The sequence below is a fragment of the Dasypus novemcinctus genome, chromosome 15 (assembly GCF_030445035.2).
Source record: "Dasypus novemcinctus isolate mDasNov1 chromosome 15, mDasNov1.1.hap2, whole genome shotgun sequence".
Taxonomy (NCBI): domain Eukaryota; kingdom Metazoa; phylum Chordata; class Mammalia; order Cingulata; family Dasypodidae; genus Dasypus; species Dasypus novemcinctus.
The window spans coordinates 40,136,548-40,148,660 of NC_080687.1; the positions used below are offsets into that span (position 1 = coordinate 40,136,548).

General features: G+C 41.1%; 1 protein-coding gene across 2 annotated transcripts in view; it reads left to right on the forward strand.

The window, feature by feature from the left end:
• Window positions 1-12,113, forward strand: part of ABCC4 (ATP binding cassette subfamily C member 4 (PEL blood group)) — a 292,359-nt gene that overhangs the window by 233,971 nt on the left and 46,275 nt on the right. For both annotated transcript variants that reach the window (XM_058276501.1, XM_058276502.1), the window contains 4 exons: window positions 2,027-2,146; window positions 3,265-3,375; window positions 4,316-4,416; window positions 5,411-5,602. In XM_058276501.1, coding sequence (XP_058132484.1) covers window positions 2,027-2,146; window positions 3,265-3,375; window positions 4,316-4,416; window positions 5,411-5,602 — 524 coding nt within the window. The remainder of the gene's footprint in view (window positions 1-2,026; window positions 2,147-3,264; window positions 3,376-4,315; window positions 4,417-5,410; window positions 5,603-12,113) is intronic.

A 12,113-nucleotide genomic window follows, 5' to 3' on the forward strand; every position in this document is an offset into this window, starting at 1 on the left:
CCCTGCTACTTTGATCTGTTAAGAAAAGCAAGTAGAATGACTATGCCACAGTACATTAAGGACTCTCCCTGGGTGAACCGTCCCATCTCCTCCCTCCTCGTGAGCATCACCTAGGATGAAACAGCATTTATGTCACAATCCTGCCTTGCTCTTAGCACTCTTCCGGTAGGGTAATGGGGTCTGGGGTCCTCCTGGGTTCTCTCTAGGTTCCTGAGCACCCTGTTTACAGACTGACCGGTCTCTGGGGTAGGTGGGTCTTTAGGGATGACCGGCAAAGGCCTGTACACTAGAGTACGAGTTCAGTCCTCTACACTTTCATTGCCCACTTAAAAGTGCAAGTTAAAGGAAGCTAAAATAAATAAAAATTAAAGGGTTACTCATTATAACAGAGAGAAGAGCATGGATGTAGAGTCAGAGCACAAGCAAACAACTGGACAGTCAAAACCACCTGAAAATCACTTAAGTCTCTTTGCCTAAACTAGATATAATGGTAAAGAGTAGAACAGGTCCTGGTTGGTACACTTGTGTCCTGGGAAGGTTTTGTTTCTTAATGCAATGTCACAGATGAGGGCCCCTAAAGGTAAATGTCCTCCTAGTCAGGAAAGAGCCCCACAGCTGAGCAGATGGTCCGTGGGCGCACTTGCCAGGCTGCCCTCCCTCAGCCGCAAGGCTTTCTGCCTTCTCCATCCCCTGCAATGTCTCGTGTTCAGCAGCCGGCTTCTTTCTTGTAGAACTCTGAACTCTAAGTTTCCTAGGAGGGAGTTCTGTGTCTCTGTACATTTGTACTCCCAGCACCCACCCCACACATGCAGTGCCCACATGCACAGTAAGCACCCCAATATGGAACTCACCTCTCACCCACACAGACATTCTAATGCCATACTAAGGAGTCAGCCCCTGAAAATATAAATATGTTTGAGCTTCTTCCCTTGTTTCTTTTTACCATCATTTTTTATTAAAGGAAAATCATACAGAAAGTACATAGTTCTCATATACCCCCCACGTACTTACAGTGCTAATTTATATAATAGTATGTAGCCTCATATAAGATAAATTATCTTCTCTCAACCACCCATGTTTTACTAACAGTGCTCCATTAGAAGCTACATATAACAAAGTATTAAAATCAAGATTTCCTTATAAAGCACAAGTTATTACTCATCCCAAACAAGAATGTGCAAAGCAATATACAGGATCACATGCTGCAGCGAGCTCCACAAGGCAGGACCAGTGTGCAGCAGGGCAGTTAGTTGTAAAGGCATCCATCAGGCTCCTGGAGCTGAAGTCCAGACTGTTCAAAGACTTTTTGGCTGGAAAAGTCCCATGGGCACAAGGGCAGTGCAATACCCCAGTGCGTGGTGATCCATCAAAAGACACTTCACACAAGACAGGCAAAGGAAAATTCCATAGGATACAGGGAGTTAATAAAGTGTCTATTCGGTTTAATTGTTGAGTACCTATTATGTGCCAGGCACTGTTTAGTGACTGGGATACAACGACACTGTCCTTGCCCTCAAGAAATTAATCTAAGGTGGAGACAGGTACATAAATAAGTACGATTAGGTGTGGCAAGTACTCTAACAGAATTATAAAAAAATCACTGCTGGCTCAAAAATAGTGAACATGCCATGCTATTGCCTTGGGTTACTAAAATGGTAGTGTGTGGGAATGCTGTATTTTGTCCATGGTTTTTCTGTAAACCTGCAACTTCTCTAATTAATAAACATTATTCCCAAAGTGATGTCAGAGTATAATATAGAGGGAAGGTCATGTTTGAGTAGGACCTCAGAGAATGAGTTAGCAGAGAAAGAATAACTATATTCTAATTGGGTTGAAGAGTTCAGAGACATTCATTTCCAGGTTCGTTAAAGTGCATTCTAGTTTGACCAGGAGTTTGAGGGGAGCCTTCAATGGACTGCTCCTGAGAGGCTGTCGTCTCTCCCATGGGCTGCTGGGAGCATTTCTTCTTGGAAGGCAGCTGATCTCCTTACGTCAGCCTTACTGAGCTTTCTGTTTGTCTCCTCAGCACGAAGTCCAGTGTTTTCCCACTTATCATCCTCTCTTCAGGGACTCTGGACCATCCGGGCGTTCAGGGCTGAGGAGAGGTTTCAGGAACTGTTTGATGCACACCAGGATCTACATTCAGGTCTGTAAGTCTCTGGAAACGGTTTCTCAGGATGAACTTGCTACCGTCTCAGGCTTGACCCTCCTCTTCCGGGGCCTTGTCCACTCTTCTGCCTCTCCTTCCTCTTCTCCTTGGGTTTGACTACCCTGAATCCTCTTTGTACTTACTGTCTTTCCCAGTCAAGCCACTGCTTTTCTTCCACGGACTGGCTTGTGTGTCTCTTCCATCACTGTGCCTGTGGCCTTCCATCCCCTTAGGGCAAGAGCCAGCAAACTTTTTCTGTAAAGGGCCGAATAGTAAATATTTTAGACTTTCTGAAACATGCCATCTAATGAAAACACTCAACTCTGCTGTTGTAGTGCAAACACAGGCATAGGTAATATACGTAAGCAAATGGCATGGCTGTGTTCTGAGAAAACTTCATTTACAAAAGCAGGTGGGCTGTAGCTTGCTGCGTTGCTTTAGAGCATGCCATGTGGTGGAAGTGCTGAGAAATCAGTTTCCTGATTATCTGATTTGCAACCCTCTGGATCAGTGAAGTTTATTTCCTTTGAGAAATTTCAGAATTTCCTTTAAACCTATAAAATCTGGTCCATCTTTCCAGTCTTTATTGCATTTCAAAGATATTGTTGCACTTTGCAGATGCAATCCATTTAGTGGGCTGGTCGTTTAGATAGACTCCTAAGAATATCCATGGTGTGAGGCCTTGTATGGAAGGTGCTGAAAACAATTTTGGGAGCTGTGCTCTCTGTTCTTGGGGAACTGAGGTCTGTTAAACACACGAGAGGGTGCGCTTCATAATGAGAAACAGCATTACAAGAAATGGATTTTGATCATATTTCCATGTTCTTCATCACAATCTTTATTTCTGTTTATAATCTCTGAGCTGAATATGTCAGTGCATGCTTCCCACAAGCTACTGTACTGTTTCATGTAATGTGTACTATGTATTATCTTATATCACAGAATTTTCTGTGAGGTTTTGAGGGTATGCAACTATGCACCACCTGTCAAATTGGTGCCCTACTCTGTGTAAAAGTCTTTTGTCACTCAATTGAGGAAAATGCTCTCCCACATTTGATGCAACTAATACCGTGCTTCTGCCTATTCATTGTCCTTCTTATGGTTCATAAATCCAGAGGCTTGGTTCTTGTTTTTGACTACGTCCCGATGGTTCGCTGTGCGTCTGGATGCCATCTGTGCCATCTTTGTCATCATTGTTGCCTTTGGATCCTTGATTCTGGCAAACAGTAAGTACAGATGTGAATAACTATTCATGGTATGACTACAGTTTATAGTTGTGTTCACAGTTATTAAATTAAACTCTTGCCACCTTGTCTAATATTATATACTGTTTGGTTCTAATGAATTGCATGAAGGCATTCATGGCGTGTCAGGTTGAATATGATTCTGTGGTGCGGCCCCTTTAGCAGAATTGTTTTGGTCCTGACAGGGTCCTGTTATCCTTTGAATGAATTGAGGCCTGCACAGATGTAGCAAGCTGACATTCTGAAGCCCCTGGTAGTGTCTGGTGGTTGAGGGGAGAGAACCAAGTTTACTAGTAAGCATTTAGTCTGGGTATGGTTTCATACCTAGATATCTGGTGTATACTGATACAGGCGCACTGAGTTGAAAAAGGTTCTCCACAGGAACAAAGGCCATCATCACTGGCATGCAGGTACAAAATGAGCAAGTGTTGGCATGTATGGCATGACTTCTCCACTCCTGTTATTCCATAGTAACAACACTAAATTACATTATTCAATAATGAAGCAAGGAGAGTAGGATTTTAGATTCAAAATTATTGGCATCAGTATTCATCACCTTATTTTTAGTGGTTTCCGTCTGGAGGTTGCATTGGATATAGAAAGTGGAATTATGTAATGGTCCTTGAAACTATAATGATAAATGTCTGAATAATGACATTATCCCTTACATATGTTATACTGTTTTCAAATGTGTCGATCCTACTGGGGTTAATAAATCCACATCACAGTCTTTCTGAGTTCATAGTGGCATTTCTCGTTGTATCATGGTCTCAGCCAAATGGATATTAAAAGTACAGCTACAATTATGTATATGCAAACTGTTTAAACACTATAAAGGGGTCCTCCTGGTAAAGTAATAAATGAAGCCAGCCTTAGGGCTGAGAATGAGACTGACTTTATTCCCCTTTTTCTCCTCGTTTAGCTTTGGATGCAGGGCAGGTTGGCCTGGCCTTGTCCTACGCCCTCACACTCATGGGGATGTTCCAGTGGTGTGTTAGACAAAGCGCCGAAGTTGAGAATATGGTAATGTTTATCTTAGCATTCTTGGCCTTTTCAAGTTTCCCTGCCATTAAATGGCATAAAAGCAATTCTTATGTAAAATATTAAAAATGTTATTTTTACATCATAGCTAAGAGAGTTTTTTAGATCCTTCTTCCATATGTTTAAAGTTAATGTAAAATGAAATGTATACATCTTTTTCTCAGTCTTATGTATGCTGTGTCAGCAGGTTTATAGTCATCACAAGATGTTTTCAAATGTAATAAATGTCTCTGTAGGAGGGAAACTAGAGCGGATGGGATATAAGTTAATTTCCTAGAGGCTTGGTTATCTTTGTTTCTTAATGGGTTCTTCCTCATTCCTGGTAAAATTCAGTATTTTGAGGTTATTTGTTAGTTTAATTAATAGGGTCCCTTTTCCCCCATTGTAGCATTTATTCTGAGATATGTTGTCCAGGAGGCAGGAGGTCTTGAATTTGCAAGTGTCCCATCTGGTAGGGCAAGCCCACTCTCATGATGTGCAGTGTGCAAAGGATCAAGCAGTGTGCAAATTATCTCCTCATTTGAGTATTAGCACCTTTGACTGAAAGGAGGAAAACAGTGAAAATGAAGTCTTTCCTTTTCACACTTCCAATAGAGAAGAAAGTGACTAATTATTAAAATGACCTTTGATCATCATCCTATTTAACTATTATATATTGACTGCCCTTCTGTAACAAAAGATTATGATTGGTTGCAGTTATTTTTTTCTTTTACAAAGTCCTCTTGCTCTTTTTGAGATAAGTGGATAAATAAAATCTACTAATTCTTTTAGTTTAATGTAATATTGAAGGACGCAACCAGAAGTGAAAATGTTTGTAACTCATCAAAGTCCTCAACAATCTCCTGCTTCTGGGGACGTAAGACTTGAGTTATCCTTAACCAACTGGACATAAAAGAAGTAAATTTCATCTACATTCTCTTAAAACCATAAATAACAACTTTGTTCCTAACCTCTGTGGATGTCACATCTCTTTCAGATGATCTCAGTAGAAAGAGTGATTGAATATACGGACCTTGAAAAAGAAGCACCTTGGGAATATCAGAGGCGCCCACCACCAGCCTGGCCCCATGAAGGAGTGATTGTCTTTGATAATGTTAACTTCTCATACAGTTTAGATGGACCTCTAGTTTTGAAGCACCTGACAGCACTCATTAAATCAAGAGAAAAGGTTTGTTTGAACCCTCTTTAAAATTCCAACTCAAGATTTAACACTGTGCCTACTTGTTGGCTTCCTGGTGAACATTTTAAGGAGCCTTTCTGTTGAATGCAAATTACATTGGTCATGTTACAGGTAATTCTTTCTTGAAAAATGACTATGGAATGTGGTTCTAAATATTTCTTTCCTCACTGTTGTAAGCTGCTTCATGGTGGTTGGTGGCATCTATGTTTCAAAGCTGGAATTTATTAACCTTATGTGGGAAAATATATTTGACTTCTAATCAGTCATGTCTAAGTCTTGGAAGTCAACCCCAGCTCTTCCCTGCTCCTTGCCACTAACCCTCCAACATCTAGCTTCTCTTGTTTCTTATATCTTTATATTTCTCAAATCCTTTCTCTTCTCCCCTGTGACAGCTCTGTTTAAGCCCTCCTACCCCGACCCTTAGCCTTTTCCAAAGTCTTATCCTTCTCTTATGCTCTAAACAAGAGTGTTTTTGGTGTATTTGTTTGTTTTTCTGAAACACAAATTGGATCCTCATGTGGCTGCTTGGCAGCTCCTGACCTGGGCAAGCTGCCAGCGGGAACATAGTAAGCCCCCGTCCTCTCCAGGAGCTGCATGACCGGCTGTTAGCCACCAGAACTCCACCCAGTTGGGGATCAGAGACCAGAGACCCACGCTGGACCCAGAGACTCACTCAGTCAATTAATTCAAGGAAAGCCAAGAGGGGCAAAGGATGATACACGGGGGAGATGGCCAGGCGGTTTGTGCGCTGATCCTGCTGGAGCCTCGGTCAGCCCGCAGTGTTCCTTTCACAGGCTGCGGGCCCATGGCTGGGACTCGGCAGGCTCTTGGAGGGACTGATCCAGAACAGACAAGGCAGTAGGAGGCTCTTCACCTGCCTCCCTCTCCAGCCTGACTGCTAACATGTGCACACACCTCCATAGAATCAGAGTACTTTCCATTCCTCCAAAACGTCGTGTGCTCCCCTTGCTCCCCCTGAGGCACCTGCTGCCCCTCCCTTTGCTCTCCCTTCCCTTCCATTGTCTGTTGAACGTCTAGTCATTCAGAGTCAGTGCAGATGCCTCTGCCTCTATAAAGTCCTCCGTTCTGCTACATCATCTCATCCATTCCTTTAAGATAGCTTTTCTGGCATGATTTGTAAATACAGGTCTGTATCTTACACAACCCTGAGGCTTCTTAAAGGTCAGGGAGCATCTCATGTTCATCTTTGTTCCCAGAAGATGCTGTGTGGCGTGTAGTGGGTGCTGCGTGGCTGTTGCTATGAGAGTGAGTAATAAGCAGGTATGAAGAAACCAGGGACAGACACACAATGAAACCTACTTCCTGTAAACAACCCATTACCTAGATGTAAGTGTTAAATACTTTAACAGCTGCTCCTCTAAACACTCTCTCTACCACAAATCCATTTAGTGGACTATAGCAGTAATTTAACGAATGATACCCTTGTGAAATGAAAGAATAAATGTACCACTTAATGCCCAAATGATACCCAGGGAGCAGCTTTAGCAACTCATTTGGTGAAAGCAGGACCCTAATTATTTCCACAGTTTCCTTGTAGGTTGGGAAGAAGCTGAGGACTGCTGTGTAGGGAAAACTGACTGCAGCTCTGGACGAGAGTAATGTCTTTCCAATTCTGTTCCTTGCTTACTCACAGCAAAGGCGCTTATCAGATTTTGCATTGTAAATAGAGTTCTGTTCATTTGCATGCAGCTTAACTTTTCCTTGAAGCAATAAAATGTGAATTAGCCTTGAAACTCTGTTGTAAAACTTATATAGTATATATCTCTAGATTTGTATTCTTCAGTCTTAAAACCCCCAAATCATAGGATTATCTGTGATTCTAACATGGTTGAAGGCAAATTGAATTTGAAGACTGAGTTATAACTACAAAAATTTGACTTTTGATTTGTTTTTTGGTCCACTCATGGCGCCATATTTGACTCCATTTATGTATTTAGAAATTATATCTAGGCAGCACGGTCATGAAATAATTTCACTCTGCCTATGTCTATCTCAGGTTTCATCTTCATACACCTGCCCCCAACCCCCATTATCCCAGGACATCTCTTTGGTGTTTCATTTGATTGAGAGGGAGGACATGGAAATATGCCAACACAGCAGCAGTGATGTTTCTAAAAATTATTTCTTCCACTGTCCAGATTCTAGGAAGTTATAATAAACAGGAAACTGTAATAGGTACTAAACAGGTTTCTAATTCATGGAAGAAATAGCAAATAAAAATAAAGACCCAAAATGAAATAAATACCACCCGAGGCTTCCTGGTTTGATTTTAAACACTGGCTGCATTTTTTCATTTAGATGATTTTGTGGTTGATTTGATCGTTTTAGAAAGTACTGGGCCATTTTAAAGCATTTTCCAGCTCTAGAGATGTAGATTGATTTGGGTTTGTTATTTTTTTTAATTTATTTATTTTACTCAGAGCTATTACTTTGATAATACATTTTTACAGATGTGTACTAGACCTTGCTATAATGTGCAAAAATATTAGTGTCCTACATTTTCTCCTTTTTTACATAATACTTTTGTAGAACCCCTGTCCTCATGCTCCAGGGTCCCTCTTCCCTTGGCAGCTGTCTCAGTCCTTGCTACTGAAACCGTGGTTCCTGAACCAGCAGCATCACATCGGGGAGCTTGTTAGAAATGCAGAATCTCAGGCCCCACTGAGACCTCCTGAATCAGAACTGTATTCGAGCATTGTCCCCAGATGATTTCTGGGCACATTCAAGCATACTAAGTCATCTCTCTCCCATAAGCAATTTTTGATGACTGATTACCTGTGTTTTCCCAGAAACTTCCTTTGACAATTGGAAATTGAGCTAATGAATTATCCCAACCCCTCTTTTTCTGAATCTGACTAGAAGTTCCTGTGCCACTTACCATTCTACAGATTTTTTTACCTTTATATTCTGAAAATCTTGAATTTTCATTACCATTTATGTTCTGTTATTCCAGATTTTATGCATGTATTTGTATCTTCTCAATAGAGTCTGTTTTCTATCACAGTCCGTTTCATCACACTTGCCATACTTTTCCGATATCAGCCTCTGTTCCCATAGCAGCTTCCTCCAGAAGAACTAAAAGTATTTCACCCCACTCCCCCCGCTCCCAAATCAGAGACTACCAAGCTTAGCAGTATATTTCAGGCCGTTTCACCACCATTGGATGGGATTAAATCAGTGTCACTGCCTCAAGGATGGAATTAGGTCTATCTGGCCTTTCCCCCGGGCACCCAGTGGCCCCGCAGCTGCAGGTTTCTCTTCTAGCCCTGACTGTGCATGCCCAGGACGTGCTGCCAACACCTGTAGACCACCTGGCTACAGGCACCCTGTCTGCGCCAAGATAGCTGGTGTCTTCCGCCAACCTCCACAGTATACTCACCTGTGTCCCATATAGTGCATTAACTGTCTAGCAGCAGGATCTATATGGTAAACCAGTTCCCTTAACCTCAACCACAGCTGTCCCCACTTTGTCCCTGTTGACTCAACAGAGGGAATAAGGTGCCAGGCCATCAGAGTGACTTTTCAGCCAGTTCTTGCCACTGTCACCACATAAGTAGGCAGTCTTCAAAGTGGGCAAGAGGCATGCAAACCTGGGTTGAGTCCTATTCTGCCACTTGTGGCCTCTATTACTTCAGACAGGTTAATTAATCTTCCTAAGCTTCAATTTTCTCTTTTGCAAAATGGAATAGGACCTACCTGCCAGGGTTATTATGTAACTTACATGAGATAAGACCTGTAAAGTACCTAGCAAAGACTAGCACAACATAAATGCTTGATAAAAGATACCTGTCATTGTTATAGGCAGTAAAATGAATTTAACCACTTAGACTGCGCATACTTTTGTCTCTCCCATGAAAACAAGAGGCTGGCCAGTTGCAATTGTTTATGGCTATAGGATTCACCTGCCATGTCATCGTCTCTTCTCAGATTTCCGTATACCTGAACAATAAGCCTTAATCTCCTCAACTCCTTATGAAATGTCTATTTTTTTCCCGGACACAACAGGTAATACAGAGGTGAATCTATTGCAGCTCTTGCTCTCAACCATATATTCTAGAAGAAAGAAGGCCATCTATAAGTGGCTCCTATATAAGACAAAAGGAGGCCAGTAAGAGACTTACAAAAATTTGATAGATGCTTAGAAAAAAGCGCCCTGATATCCTTTAGGGGTGAGAGAAGTCCACTTGAGGGGACAGGTAGATATTTTCAGGAAATGGAGCACTGGAAGCAGACTCTGTGACGTGTGATTAGGATTTCAACAGGAGGAAATGCACGTGAAAGGCATTCTGGGTAGAGGGACTGGCATATGAAAAGGCACGATGCTATCCAAAGACCCTGTGATCCATAGCGAATGAAGAATTGGGTTTCTACGGGTATGCTGGGTGTATTAGCTTCCTAGGGCTGCTATAACAAATTACCACAGACTGGGTGGCTTCACAGCTCTAGAGACCAAGTCCAAAATCAAGGTATCTGCAGGGCTGTGCTCCCCCAGGGGCTCTAGGGGACAATCTTTCCTTACTTCTTGTAGCTTGGCTGCAGGAATTCCTGGCTGGAGACTTCATCCCTCCAATCCCTGGCTCAGTCTTCACTTCACCTTCTCTGCCTTTCCACTGCATGTCTTTTATAAGGACCCTTGCTGTTGGACGTAGGCCCCTGCCAGGCAATCCTGGATGTTCTCATCTCGAGAGCCTTAGTTTTAATTACCTCTGCAAAGACCCTTTTTTCAAATAACCTAAAATTTGCAGGCTCCAGGGGGTAGCACATGGGCGTATCTTTTGGGGAGCCATCGTTCAGCACACTACCTGATATATAACATTATAAACTACCATGCACATAGCACTTATTTTCACATTTAAGCCTCAGACCACCTAACAATCCCAAGGAAGGAGTGAAGGATGGAAAGGTTAGTTGGGACAGTTTTGTGGAGGTTTCCCAGTGGGGAAAGCTAGGCATAGTTTAAACTTCCACTCTTACTTTTGGAAGTTTAAAATGAGAGCTGGGTGCACGTGAATTACAGTGGGAAGACATGGGAGACGGGAAGACATGGGAGACAGCAAGCCAGAGTCATGCTCTACCCCTAGCAAGACATACTGGAGGAAAGTAGTTTCACTTTGTAGAATCAAGCCTTGTTTTAATGTCGATTAAAACAAAGTTATAACACACAAGTTTGTGAATGTGCCAGGAAATGGGTGGGGATATATATTAGTATCGTATTTCTGCAGGGTAGTGTCAGTGCTTAAACAGCCTCCTCTAAAAATGTTCATACCTGTTTCTCAACAATCCCCCATCTGAAAATTTATCTTAAGGAAGTAATTAAGGTTATTTGCAAAGATTTCGCTTCAAGAATGCTTAACACAGTGTTATTTCTACTAGCAAAGTACTAGAAATATCCACAAAGATGGGATTGGTTAAATAAATTATCATATAAACTGTAATATTACATGGCTGTTAAAATAAGTATTTTATGAAATATTAAGTGAAAAATTACAATATGTTCATATTAATCCTTTCTTGTTTAAACATATGAGTTTATCTCTTTAAGAACACACACATACAAGGACAGAAAGAAAATGCACCACATGGTAAGAATAGTTCTATAAGAATGATGGGATTTACTGCTAGTATTTATTACTTTTGAAATTCATTTGAACTGATAATTAGGGAAAAGGTTTTGTGTTGTATGTGTTTAAAAGATAATGCAATCTTGCACTAGTGGTAGCTGTGAGAATTAGAATGAGGCACTAAGTCAAGAAACAATGCAGAAGTAGAATCTTCAGGGCTTGGCACCAGGCTAGAAATAAGGTGAAAGTTTTGAGCATGTGAGTGATAGAATGAAAATGGGGAAATCAAAGGAAGCAGCTGTTATGAGTGAGGCTTTGGAATTGATTGTGTTGAGTTTCGTGTATGAAGAATTATCTGGGTGCAACTGTCTAGCATATTGGTGTGGTCCTCAGAGACCCAGATTAGCCTACCGTGGGAAAATGTAGAGAGGCAATTCCACATCAACTAATATAAAACTATCTCAGTGTCTCTATGGTGTTTTGAATGTAAAATTGCTGATTTTACAGTTGGTACCACTAAGTAATCTGTGAAAGGCTTTCAGACTAGAGTTGTATGGTGGTTTTTTTCTTTCAGACAGTTAACATTGCCATATCAATGTGTAATTTTTTAAATTAGAAGTTGCAGGTTTACAGAAAAATCATGCAAAAATACAAAGTTCCCATATAACCCTCCCCCCTCATATACACAGTTTTCACTATTAACTCTTTTCATTAGTGTGGTGCCTTTGTTAAATTAAATTGATTAAACAATACTATTATAATTGTACTATTAACTATAGTCCATAATATGTTAGGGTTCACTGTGTTATGCAGTCATAGGTTTTTTATAAAATTTGTATTCTGGTAACATATATACAACCTAAAATTTCCTATTTTAACCACTTAAATATATAATTCATTGGTGTTAATTGCATTCA